Source organism: Emys orbicularis, chromosome 2 (assembly GCF_028017835.1).
Source record: "Emys orbicularis isolate rEmyOrb1 chromosome 2, rEmyOrb1.hap1, whole genome shotgun sequence".
Lineage (NCBI taxonomy): Eukaryota > Metazoa > Chordata > Testudines > Emydidae > Emys > Emys orbicularis.
The window spans coordinates 140,444,872-140,457,781 of NC_088684.1; the positions used below are offsets into that span (position 1 = coordinate 140,444,872).

The window sequence follows — 12,910 nt, forward strand, 5'->3', positions numbered from 1 at the left end:
TTGCTTAGCCTGGCTGCGGGTGACTATTCCCACCCTCTTGGCTAGCTTCACATGGTTAGCCAAGTCTTCCCCCAGTAGCATGGGAATGGGATAATTGTCATAGACTGCAAAAGTCCACATTCCTGACCAGCCCTTGTACTGGACATGCAACTTGGCTGTAGGCAAGGTTACAGACTGTGACACGAAGGGTTGAATTGTCACTGTAGCCTCCGGGTTGATGAGTTTGGGGTCCACTAGGGATTGGTGGATAGTTGACACTTGTGCCCCAGTGTCCCTCCAAGCGATAACCTTCTTTCCGCCCACTCTCAAGGTTTCCCTTCGCTCCGAGGGTATGAGAGAGGCATCTGGGTCTGGGTTTCTTTGGTGTGATTGGGGTGTAATGAACTGTAATCGGTTGGGGTTCTTGGGGCAGTGAGCCTTTATATGCCCCAGTTCATTACATTTAAAACATCGCCCTGCTAAGGTATCACCGGGGCGATGTTGGTTGCTGGAGACTGGTGTGGTGGGGTGAGAAGGCGTCTGGGGTTTCCCTTGGGATGTGGGTGGGGCCTTGGGTTGTCCCCGGTGATAAGGTTTTGTTTCGGCTTGCCCCTTCTGATATTCGCTCCAACTGCTACTAGCTTTTTTCTTTTCTGTCACCTCCACCCATTTGGCTCCAATCTCCCCCGCCTCGGTTACAGTTTTGGGCTTCCCATCTAGGATGTACCTTTCTATTTCCTCAGGAACACCCTCTAAAAACTGCTCCATTTGCAATAGGAAGGGTAACTCTTCCGTAGATTTAACATTTGCTCCTGATATCCAGGCATCCCAATTTTTCCCAATGTGGTAGGCATGTCGGGTAAATGACACATCAGGTTTCCACCTTAGGGCTCTGAACCGCCGACGGGCATGCTCAGGTGTTAGCCCCATTCTGATTCTGGCCTTGTTTTTAAAAAGTTCATAACTGTTCATGTGTTCCTTAGGCATTTCAGCCGCCACCTCTGCTAAGGGTCCACTGAGCTGCGGCCTCAGCTCTACCATGTACTGGGTTGGAGGGATGTCGTATCCAAGGCAGGCCCTTTCAAAATTTTCTAAGAAGGCCTCAGTATCATCGCCTGCCTTGTAGGTGGGGAATTTCCTGGGATGGGAAGTGGTACCTGGAGAGGAGTTGTTAGGATGGTCTGATGCACCCTGCCTAGTCCTTGCTGCTTCCAGTTCCATCTCTTTTTCTTTCAGCTCCATCTCTCTTTTATGGGCCTCCTGTTTGGCTTTTTCTTCTCTTTCATGGGCCTCCTGTTTGGCTTTTTCTTCTCTTTCATGGGCCTCCTGTTTGGCTTTTTCTTCTCTTTCATGGGCCTCCTGTTTGGCTTTCTCTTCTCTTTCATGGGCCTCCTGTTCAAGTTTTTTAATTTGAAGTAGTCTCTGATGTTTTTTCTCATTTTCTTCTGCTTCTAGTCTGGCCAGTTCTAGTTTGCTAGCTGCTTCACTGGTAGTCATTTTCCTGGTTTTCTTGTGCTGGGTCTCACCCTCTGCAGTTGACTGAAACTGGGATGTATTTAGCTCAGGCTCCTGCTGAGTGCTGCTGAGTTAACAGAGAGTTTCTAACTAGCTACTTCCGAGGATGTAAAAAAGAAAAAAAACACAATTCAGCTTGTAAATTATCTTTACCAGTTGTTTGCTCATTAATTGAACCCTTCTCTTAACAAAGGACCTTGTTAAAAAAAACTTAACACCTCTGCCTTCAGGCAAGGAGAGATAAGATATGCATCTACCTTCAGCTCTGCTCTCCAAGCAGCTAGAAGGAAAAAAAAATCTCTTACTGGCTTTTGGGTTTAAAACGATCCCACCGCTGTGCCACCATGTCAAGGCTGTATCCCTACTTTGAACTTTAGGGTACAAATGTAGGGGCCTGCATGAAAACTGCTAAGCTTATCTACCAGCTTAGCTCTGGTCCCGCTGCCACCATTCTCGATGGATTCCCTCCCTGGGAAGCCTTGAGAAACCTTTCACCAATTCCCTGGTGAATACAGATCCAAACTGCTTGGATCTTAAACAAGAAGAGATTGACCCTTCCCCCCTCCTTCCTTTCACCAACTCCTGGTGAATACAGATCCAAACCCCCTTTGGATCTTAAAACAAGGAGAAATCAATCAGGTTCTTAAAAAGAAGGCTTTTAATTAAAGCAAAAGGTAAAAATCATCTCTGCAAAATCAGTATGGAAAATAACTTTACAGGGTAATCAAACTTAAAGAGCTCAGAGGAATCCCCTCTGTCTTAGGTTCAAAGTATAGCAAACAAGATAAGCACTCTGGTAAAAGGTACATTTACAAGTTGAGAAAACAAAGTAAATCTAAGACGCCTTGCCTGGCTTTTACTTACAATTTTGAAATAAGAGAGACTTGTTTAGAAAGATGGTTGATGTCTGGTCCCTCTCAGTCCCAAGAGCGAACAACCCCTTAAACAAAGGACACACACAAAAGCCTTTCCCCCCCCAAGATTTGAAAGTATCTTGTCCCCTTATTGGTCCTTGGGGTCAGGTGTCAGCCAGGTTACCCGAGCTTCTTAACCCTTTACAGGTAAAAGGATTTGGAGTCTCTGGCTAGGAGGGATTCCATAGCACTGTACACAGGAGAGCTGTCACCCTTCCCTTTATAGTTATGACACGCCCTCTGCATCAGATGGGAAGCTACAGTCCTCTTTGATGCTACTTCCATTGTGCAGTGACTAGGCAGAATAACTCTAATTTCCACCTTTCTTTCCCCTGTGCTAGCCTTGCAAAGTTTTACTTGCCACTTGCCTGGGTGATTAATATTTTGATGTGTGAGTAAACGATCCTTTTCTTTTTCATTCTGGGTAAAGAGAGGGGAGTAGACTTCTTGCCTTTGCTGGTAAATTTTCATGGCAATTCAGCAACGCTGCTCCAGGCCTAGAGTAACTCTCCTGTCAGTGTAAACTGTGCAGAGGCAGACTCGGGATAAACTGTAGATCTATTTTTAACTCCTCCTTTCTGGTGATTAAGTGGAGGTGTTTTCTCTCAGCTAGCAAGCTCACTGTGAGTCATGAATCCCTAGGATGGGCTTCAACCTAGAAATGGAGCGGCACTTGCTGTTGAGACCTGTGCTAGATTTCCAATGGTCCTAGCAACATGGGATATTTGTGAGGTGTCGGGGGCTGGTTAAAAACTGGGAGAGGGAGGTTAGGAGCTAAAGAGGGTTATCACGATACCCTAAAGCACTCAAACAACTTAACCGGCAGACAAACTGTATCTAAAGAGTATCACTGTGTAAATGCAGCCACCTCTGGGTCGACGCAGCAGCTAATTAAGAACTCTGTGCCATTAAACAGGTAAGTGAAGAATACTCTGTAGTTGATATTATGTGGGAAGATCAGAGGTAGAATAAATGATTAGCTGTTGGCAGAAAACAGTCTAACCTGCATAGGGGTGATCGTGGTTAATTGGCTATATGTCCTTTTTTTAAAAAAAAAAATTTCCATTCTTTAATTAACCATTTTGCATCCACAGTGCACATCATCCTCATGTTGCTGATTCTGTTCTGTAGCCGAAACAATCAAGAGATGCTGCAGTGATACGGCAGATGTAATGGAAAATCGAGAGGCATTTCCTACTACTGCACGATCTGATCTTGCTCTTCTTTCTTTTCTCTTCCCACAAGGCTTCTGCATGTTTGTCCTGAGTCTGGTGAAGAAGCATTACCGTCTCCAGTTCTACATGGTAAGATTAAATAAACGGCTTTGTTGCTCCGGAGCTATTAGCTTTGAGAGATGGAGGCTGTTTGCATATATGGTTTAGAAGAACAGAAGCCTGTGAATGCTTCTGTGTCCCCTGGGTGTTGTGATACTGCTTAATGGAAAAGCTGTTCCTGGCAGCTTGAAGTATTTGGCATTTGGCTCTTGAACTGACTGATTTCCTTAGAAATGTGAATTCCATTGTCTGCATTTGCAGTGCATTTCTTAGTAACCCTTTCAGCTGTGCAAGCTAAGGTGATTGTACAAGGTTATTCAAACCTCATGCCTGGAGGGTGTTGGTGGAATCATCTGCAGGAGTTAGACTGGCCCCACCACAGTATAGTGATGCACACATTGGCTACCTCTGTCCTTTATTGGGATGCTTATGTTTCCTTCTGGATGCAGGATGTCAGACTAGATGGACCATCCTCAATATGGGGATTCTTATGTTCCAGGTCTCTAGTCAAAGTAGACTAAGATGTATGGGATAGGTGTGGGCTAAAGGGTACTTGGTCCAGGAATGTCAAACATCCTCCCACTCAGGTTCAGAATGGTAAAGGAGATGTTGCTTTGCTCAACTCCGAAGTAGGGATGGGATACTATCTGCCATCTTTGTGTTTACATCATGCTGTTTCCGCCTGGGATCAGAGTGCCTGAGATGTACACAGACATAACCCACTCCAAACAGTTTTCATCGGCGTCTGGTTTCTGCCGTAGGCTGTTACGAGAAATGTCTCTAGGCAAACTGGACTGCATGCTGTTTTCTCTTCCAGTTTGGTTGGACCCATGTGACTTTGCTAATTGTTGTTACCCAGTCGCACCTCATCATTCACAACCTGTTTGACGGAATGATCTGGTGAGTTGGTGCCTGTTACGTGTGACTTTGCTTTGTGTTGCGTAGTGTATGCTCCTGATTTCTCCTTGCTAAAGTGCTTTTTACTAAAACTTTTAACCAACAAGCATAGGGATAGGATGTGCCTTCCATAAGGGACTACAACATGCTTTGCATAAGAAAGCCAAACAATGGGCCAGGCACTTTTTGGATTGCTTTGCGCTGCTCAGTCAATGCAGAGCAGCCAGAAAGCCACTCTAAAGGGGCAGCTGCGTATTCCTCTGGCATTGAGAAGGCTCCCAGATGGCATAAAGCTAGTGTAGCTGCTTTTGTCACCCTAACTCGAATAGGGGGTGGGTGCAGAGAGCATGCATTCCAGCCACTCATGCTTGGTGAGGTGGTCCCTGGGACACAGCTGCCGCCAGTGTAACTTAAAGCAGCCACCAGGTCCAAGTGTTAAGAAGGGGGAGTGGTTGGCAGAGGGTAGAAAGGTGGCTTTATAACCAGCCTCCTTTGGCAGTTTGTTGCCGCTGCTGCCCAGCGTGTGAGGTTAGTGCAATGGAGGATTCAGCCCAATATCCTTAATCACCTTGTTCCTTGTATCAGCAATAATGAAAGAACTTTACCGTGCTCGTAGTACACTGTACAGTGTGCAATCTGAACCATTCTCAAGTGCTTTACAAACGGCAGAGCACCTGGCTCACCCCTGAAATGCAGCTGCTTCTGGGGTTAATCATGGTGATTGATTAACAGCCCACTGCACATTAGAGCAAGCGCAGAACACAGCAAGGGGGAATTCATAGAACTGATCTGACAGCTGGCGAGGGCCTTGGGACGAATGACTCCTGGGGTTTTGCAGTAGTGTCAGTCTGACACGGTGTAGCCATATCAGACTTACCCAAGCGGGCACTACCTGAATGTGGGCAACATATTGCGGTTAAGCTTCAAATGACTCCTGTAGTTGTGCCCGTTATGAATGGCTTCTCTCTCCTTCCTTCTAGGTTCATTGTCCCGATTTCATGTGTGATCTGCAATGACATCATGGCCTATATGTTTGGGTTTTTCTTTGGCCGCACCCCGCTCATCAAGGTTTGTCAGCTGTGCAAAGCCCTGTCTTCAGGCTCTGGGTTGCTGTGGAGCCTTTGACCCAAGGTTGGAGAATCGATCAGGGTGGTGGAGCTCGCCCTTGCGTTTGGATCCCAGCCTCAAAACTTTCCACCCATCAGTCACTGTTTGAAAAGACCCTTGGTGAAGAATATGAAGGAAGACTTGCCAGGGCTTGTGTATCATTTGTGCTGTATTGCACCTCTTTAGATCCTGATCCAATGTCTACTGATCAGGCCCTTACTTAAGTTCTGTCCCCATCCCAAGGTTAAAAGACACGGTTTCCTACAAAGGTTTAGTTTATTTACCTAGTGAAGGTCTTTGGGAGCATGGACTCTTCCTTGCATTGTACAACGCGGTGTAGGCTTGCTGACTACATATCAGAGGAGGTAGTTTAGAAATAGCTCTTCTTTATTGCAGCATATGCAAGCTGGAGTTATTGAATATTTGACTTGAAAAAGCCAGTGAGAACTATTCTAGACTAAAAGCACAGTCTGCATTGAGAACAGCTTTCCATAGTGATGAGAAAACGTCAAACTAATGGTACCGAATAGTGTATTGTAATGAAAAACTTCCTCTATATTAATTTTTTTTCCTTATATGTGAAACCATAAAAAGCTTAAGCTAACCTTTTCCAGGGATGCTGTTAATGAAGTGGGTTGAGTATCCCAGCGACTAATAAACATTCCCTTTATGGGCCTTTTATTTATTTTTTAATGGCTGAAATGAGGGTGTGTATGTTTCTATGTTTGACCAATAACCCGAAGTTGTAACATTTCAGATACGTACCTTGCTAAGATTATATTAAATGCTTTTAAATATAGTCAGATTGCAGTGTATTCTGGCCACTGCTCTGCCTGGGGGCTGCAAGGCAGGGTGATGTGCCTGCTTCTCCTTCATCTGGGAACTTGGCCTTGTCAGAGGTATTCCCCAATGGGCGAGTTAGGGTCAGACCGAGTGAGAGGATCTGTCCCACGATCTGCATGTATTGGTCTTTACCCAGTTGGAACTCATGAGCTGGGGATATTGATTGCCATTTAACTTCTGTGGGAGGTGGACATTGGCTTCGCAGAGCTATTTGGGGTGGACCTTGAGGGTATTTTTTAATATGTTCTCTTTCTTGTATCTGCAGCTTTCCCCAAAGAAGACCTGGGAGGGTTTTATTGGCGGGTTCTTTGCCACTGTTCTGTTTGGACTGCTGGTAGGTAGCACACCATGGCATTTAATTGGCTTTCTCTCCATAGTAAGACGCACCAGTGCAGTCTGCCTGCCACGGCTAAGGAATACACGTAAGCTTTGTGCTCTCTTCCACCCAAGTTGTCGTCTGAAGTTTTACAGCGGGCTTTAAACTGACTTGTTCTGCCTTCCAGTGAGGACGACTCAAACCCACTGCTGAGAAATCGCTTCCTCTCAAGTGGGGCTTGATATTCTCAGACCTATAGCATCCAGACTCCATGGGATTTCCCAGTGCCACACATGCTGTACAGATAGAGGCCAGGGTGGCAGAGAAAGCAGTCTGCTCTGCTTGGACGCTAGTGATTTGCCATGGCGCTCTTTTTGTAACAACAGTGTTTTGGCCCTCGTGTCCTAGGCTTAGATTTTTCCTCTTGCCTACTACCACTGTGCATGCTGGAGGTTGCAACATTTCAGTGGGTGCTGTCGTGTTGGCAAAGCATTTTGGGATCCTCTGAAGTGATTGCTCTGCTACACTTCTGTAGTATCTGCCTCAAGGTTGTGTGGGGAGCTCAGTGCTCTGGTCGCAGAACATTATCCCCCGTGGGACTTTTTGGGGGTGGGGAGAGGGGGATAAGGCCACATTTAATATCTGTGCAGTTGCATAAAGCCCGGAGAGAGCTGGGTAATTCAGATGAAGACTGAAAAGTTCAAGGACTGTCCCAATTTGTCAGGCTGTTGTGATCTGTTAAGGAAGGATTTCATTAATGCAAGTTGGCTGGATGGAGCTGTCTGCTCTGTCTTGATCATGCAGTTACTCTGATTACTGCCTTCCGAGCTGATGTATATGAAAAGAAGCCGCTTACCATGCCTCTAGTCAACTTAATGCTTTGCAAGAGAGTAAGCTTCTTAATGAACCAAGGATGTGGCTGACTCGCAGCCCTGAATCTCAGCTCTCTCTCTCAGAGGGTGTCATTCCTCCTTCCAGCGTTCAGGTGAATGGGTAAGGCTTGTATCAGAGCCATCTGATGAGGGGGATGCATGCCCAGATCTGAATTTTCTACTATTGGTGCATTGCCGTATTTTAACATGTTGCAACATAAAAACAGATTGAAGGACATGTAGGGGGGAAAAAATAACATTCAGAAGTGGAGGGGAAGGAGAAAAAACGAGGATGCTTAGGAAGGGAGCAATCAAGGATGAGAAGGAGGGACAGCAATAAATATGGGGCCAAGAGAGACCATAGCAAAAACCCTTTCAGTAGCTGAGTGTGTAGGGAGAAATGACCAGAGCTGGGGAGGGAGTTGCACAGCCTAACGCCCACCCTCCCAATAACCAACCAAGCAAAGGTATGAATTTTAAGTTGCCTGTATCCTTAGTTTCTCTTGACTTGCCTTTTCTGCTTCCCACAACCAAGCTGTCGTACTTGATGTCTGGATACCGGTGCTTCACCTGTCCCGTGGAATTCAATAATGACTCCAACAGCTTCACTGTGGATTGTGAGCCATCTGAGCTGTTCCAGCTACAAGAATATAATATCCCTCTGGTGATTCAGTCTGTCATTCGCTGGGTAGGACTCTGAATGTGCATTCTCAATGATGGATAGGTTGGCAATAGCCATTAAAAAGGGATACATTAACTGGGCTGGAAATGCCCAGGAAGGACGGGATTAGTTTAAGGTACTACAAAGGAATGCAGCAAGGGATAACTGCATGAAACTGACCAAGGAAAACTTCATATTCGGAGATGTTCCCCTAATAGCGAGACTGGTTAAACCATGGAATAATCTCCCAAGGGAAGTGGTTGAAGCCAGATTTCTTAAGTTATTTAAGACTAAATTGGACAGAGCCCAGGAGAACATACTGTAGGAAACAATCTTACCCTGATAGAGGTGGGGAGGTGGGCAAGAAAGGTCTCTTCCAGCTCGACTTTCTATGAAGCAAAAAGGGCTCTGCATGCAAACGAAGTGATCTAGCAAAATAGGGAGACGATTACAGGAGTACCTAGGCACTGCAATCATAGAACAGGACCCCACGGTGCTAGGCACTGTATATACACAGAACAAATGCAATCCATGCCCCAAGCCGCTTACAACCCAAGTATGAGACAAGAGACAACAGATGGATACAGACAGACGGGGGAATACAAGGAAACAGTGACAAAATGGGCCAGCTATATCCCTGGCTTTGCTCTGATGTCAAGCAGGGGTGAATTGTGGTACAGTCTGCGTATGAGATTCGTCTTTGCAGAATTGGGTTTAAATAGAGGTGATCAATACCTTGGTCAAGATTTCTAAAAGCAACTACATATTTCGGGTGCCCAACTTGGAGTGCCTTGAAGGGGCCTGAGTTTGAGGGCAGATACACAGCACTTTCTGAAAACCCGGCACCTCGAGTTGGCCTTCCAAAGTCACTAGTCACTTGAAAAGCTTGACCTTGGACTCCATTAAGGCAGGGTTAGGATAGATTTCAATGGAGCACGATGCCTTTCTCTGATCCTTCTCCCACTTTGACCCTCCTTGTCTGCAGAAAACAGTCCGGATGTATCCCTTCCAGATCCACAGCATCGCCCTCTCCACCTTTGCATCCCTCATTGGGCCCTTTGGAGGATTCTTTGCTAGTGGGTTTAAGAGAGCCTTCAAAATCAAGGTAGTGTATGGGTAGCCCCCTTCCGCCAAAGTCAGGTATCAGACAGCAGGTGCATCTGAAGCTAGCACATTTGATTGTCACCACCGTAAACAATGCCCCAGGTCAGAGGATGGCGGGGTTGGAGGAGGCTTCTGTCCATATTGTGGGGAAAGAGGAGGGCTCTTCTCATGTGGAGTGGAGGGAGGAAAGATGGGTTAATAAAATACAACAGTGAAATGCTAAAATTAGCATTGATGCAACATTGAGGCTGAGAAACTGAGTACCTGCAGATCAGGAAATTCCACAAGCTGAAGCTTTCTCCAACACATTGCACATGCATAGGGTCCTTTATATGTAAATATAAACCTTTTATACCATAACATACAGGATGCTCAGTGGGGCAGGGTTTTAGATGATAAAACTTTAACCTCTTTGGAATTTCCTGCTCCTCAGTCCTGATATCATAGAATCCTAGAGTATCAGGGTTGGAAGGGACCTCAGGAGGTCATCTAGTCCAACCCCCTGCTCAAAGCAGGACCAATCCCCAGACAGATTTTTACCCCAGTTCCCTAAATGGGCCCCCTCAAAGATTGAACTCCCAGTGGATTAGCAGGCCAATGCTCAAACCACTGAGCTATGCCTCTCCCCCCTAACGCTTGTTTGCAAGAAGTGTTGCTGGGTGAAAAAGTAATTTTGGGGATGGGGGATGAACAGCGTCCTTAGGCTGCGTTTAGTGCTATCGGCAGATGTTCTGGGAGAATGCAGTGTCACGCAGTGCGTTCACACTACATGTATGCAGTAAATGTAGATAACAGGTTTTTGGCATAGCTCAGTGAAACTTTTATGATTGCACAGGACTTCGCCAACACAATCCCAGGGCACGGCGGGATCATGGATCGCTTTGACTGTCAGTACCTGATGGCTACCTTTGTCAACGTGTACATTGCAAGTTTTATCAGGTATTATTTATTGCTTCAGGGCAGCACTTTGTGGCCGCAACTGAGCGACTCTGATACCTTAAAATCTAAATACACAAGACATGGGGCAGGAGGGGAAAAAGACTGGGAGATTGTATCTCGCCCAAGGTCACATGGCAGGCAGGTGGCAGAGCCAGGAATATCATCCGTGTTTCCTGAACTCCAGTCCTGTCTCCTATCCACTGATCCCTGCTTCCCTTCTCCTTTTGGGCTCACCAGAGCATATACTAAGGAATAACTCTTTCCCATTAGTTTGAGCCTTGGCAGATAGCTTTATAACTGAATGGAAAGGAAAACCACTGGTCTGGAGGGACATTTTGTTGTTTTATTTGAATTTATGGGGACCTTCTAATGGAGGAGGAGAATAATTTCTTCCATTGATTGGAAATTAAAGACTCTATTTTACATTTCACTTCCTTGTGTCTCTCTTTCCTCACCTGTAAAATGGAGGTGGGGAAATGAGGCTTGTCCCCTTTGTGAAATGCTGAGGGATGGGGATGCTGCTTAAGGACGCTTGAAGTTAGGCACGTGCTTTGCTGAATCTGAGCCCAGACGACCAGATCCTGGAGTTAGGATTCATTGCAAACAGTTCTGTCTTTGGTTTGTTGCAGGGGTCCTAACCCAAGCAAACTGATCCAGCAGCTTTTAGCTCTACGGCCAGACCAGCAGGTCCACATCTTCAACACGTTAAAGGCGCACCTTGTTGATAAGGGTATGTTGGCCAGTTCTGAGGACGCATAGGCATCCAGGCAGTTGGAACAGGACTAAAAAAGAGGGCAAGTCCCTCAAGGAAATCCCAGCTCGCCTGACTTAAGACAATAACAAGGCCTCGTTTCACTGTTGTTTTTTCCTTTCCTTGTAAATGTTCGCATTTGTGGGGCTCTGGGTTTTTTTATAATATGTATTTATATGGCTTTGGTTAAAATAAGCAAAGTGGAGCTTCTAGATGGAAAGGAATCAAGAACTGAAGGGACCGTAGGGCGAAGATGTCCTCTCGGATCTGCGTGGCAACTCTTGTCTTCGGTGTGTATGGGCAGAGCTTGACTTCACTACTCTTAGGGGATGTGTCGACGCTGGGATACGTGCATGCGTTTTTCTGCCCAGGTGCAGCTCCAGGAGTGTAAGCTCTAGTGAAGATGAGACACGGGCACTTTTACATCAGTATCCTCTAACCCTGCCAGGCTGTGTCTATACTAAGAAAATGGGAAGCCATGCAACTCTCAGTGGAATAGAGAGGACACTGGTAGTTCTTTTTGCAACCTTGTGTATCCCTGTATGTAGGCTAGGGAAATTGGGGACCTGTAATTATCCACCGCTGGTAGCTGCATTGATGATGAATTTGAGTCTTCATTTCCCTAGTATAGCCATAGCCTGGGTGTGCATAGAACTTCTTGCAGGTAGAGAACAGAAAGCTCAACAAATCTGAAAGAAATGTTTGCCCTAATCCTGCTACATAAGATCCACGCAAGAAGACCCATGCATAGACTTCGACTTGCCATCTTTGTAGTACCTCCCACATTTCCCCCACTCCAGCAAATATTTAACAAAGTCGATTTTTAAACCCACATTTTTACTGTGCCATTTAAACAAAAATAGACCCAACTAATCTTTACAGCAGGGACAGGACTACAGAAGAGAATGTGAGAGGTTCAAGTTACATCAAATAACTTCTTTTAAAAAGCATTCCAGTTTTATTTAAGAAGTCCTACCAAGTAAGAACAAGCTTTTAAAAAAATTTGTTCACTTTTTCATGGCTTTTTTTCCACCCAGAGCATAACATACATATTTTTTTTAAACATTGAAGCATGAAAACTTCTCTCAAGAGTAGGCAACACCACATCCTGATATTTTAGCTGTTTGGAGAGCTATCACTCACAGAACTTTATTTTCCCATTTGGAAGTCCAGAAGGCATAGTACCCAGCCGGCTGTGCTGTTGGGGTTTTTTATTTTCTGGTGTGGGGAGGGTTGTTTGGTTTTTTGTTTTGTTTTTTTCTTTCAGGGATCATGTCTGCCAATGATGTATTACTTGAGTTCTAGACATCATGCTGCTGAGTTGACCGTAGTCGGGATTGCGTGTCAGTCTGGGTTTGGTCAGCTTTCCAGGCTTCTCTCCTTTCTCCGTCACTGACTCCGTCTTGTTTTATGTATGTTGCACTTAACGTTTGGAAACATGTAATTGTTTTCCAGGTATTTCCCTCTATTTCTTGACTTCAAACATACCATACTTTTTTTAAAATAAAAACAAATAAATGGAACCGCCATCAAACTGACTTCAGAGATTTCCAAGATTCAGAATGATAGCTTGTGATCTAACAGCACAAAAGTTCATTTTAGTTGTGGGTTGTATTAACATTGTCATGTATCAGGGAACTCTATTTTACTGTGACTTCTCTCCATAGTTTGTGGGTGAGCCAGGCTGTGATGAGAAATACATTTTACATATTTGTTGAACCTGGGGAACAATTAACAG

At 45.3% G+C, this 12,910-nt stretch overlaps 1 protein-coding gene across 1 annotated transcript in view; it reads left to right on the forward strand.

Moving 5' to 3' along the window:
- CDS2 (CDP-diacylglycerol synthase 2) overlaps positions 1–12,699 on the forward strand; it is a 47,435-nt gene extending 34,736 nt beyond the window's left edge. The window contains exons 6-13 of the mRNA XM_065398159.1: positions 3,654–3,712; positions 4,500–4,582; positions 5,560–5,647; positions 6,795–6,863; positions 8,253–8,405; positions 9,364–9,483; positions 10,318–10,421; positions 11,051–12,699. Coding sequence (XP_065254231.1) covers positions 3,654–3,712; positions 4,500–4,582; positions 5,560–5,647; positions 6,795–6,863; positions 8,253–8,405; positions 9,364–9,483; positions 10,318–10,421; positions 11,051–11,180 — 806 coding nt within the window. The 3' untranslated portion in view covers positions 11,181–12,699. The remainder of the gene's footprint in view (positions 1–3,653; positions 3,713–4,499; positions 4,583–5,559; positions 5,648–6,794; positions 6,864–8,252; positions 8,406–9,363; positions 9,484–10,317; positions 10,422–11,050) is intronic.
- Positions 12,700–12,910: the final 211 nt, after the last annotated feature.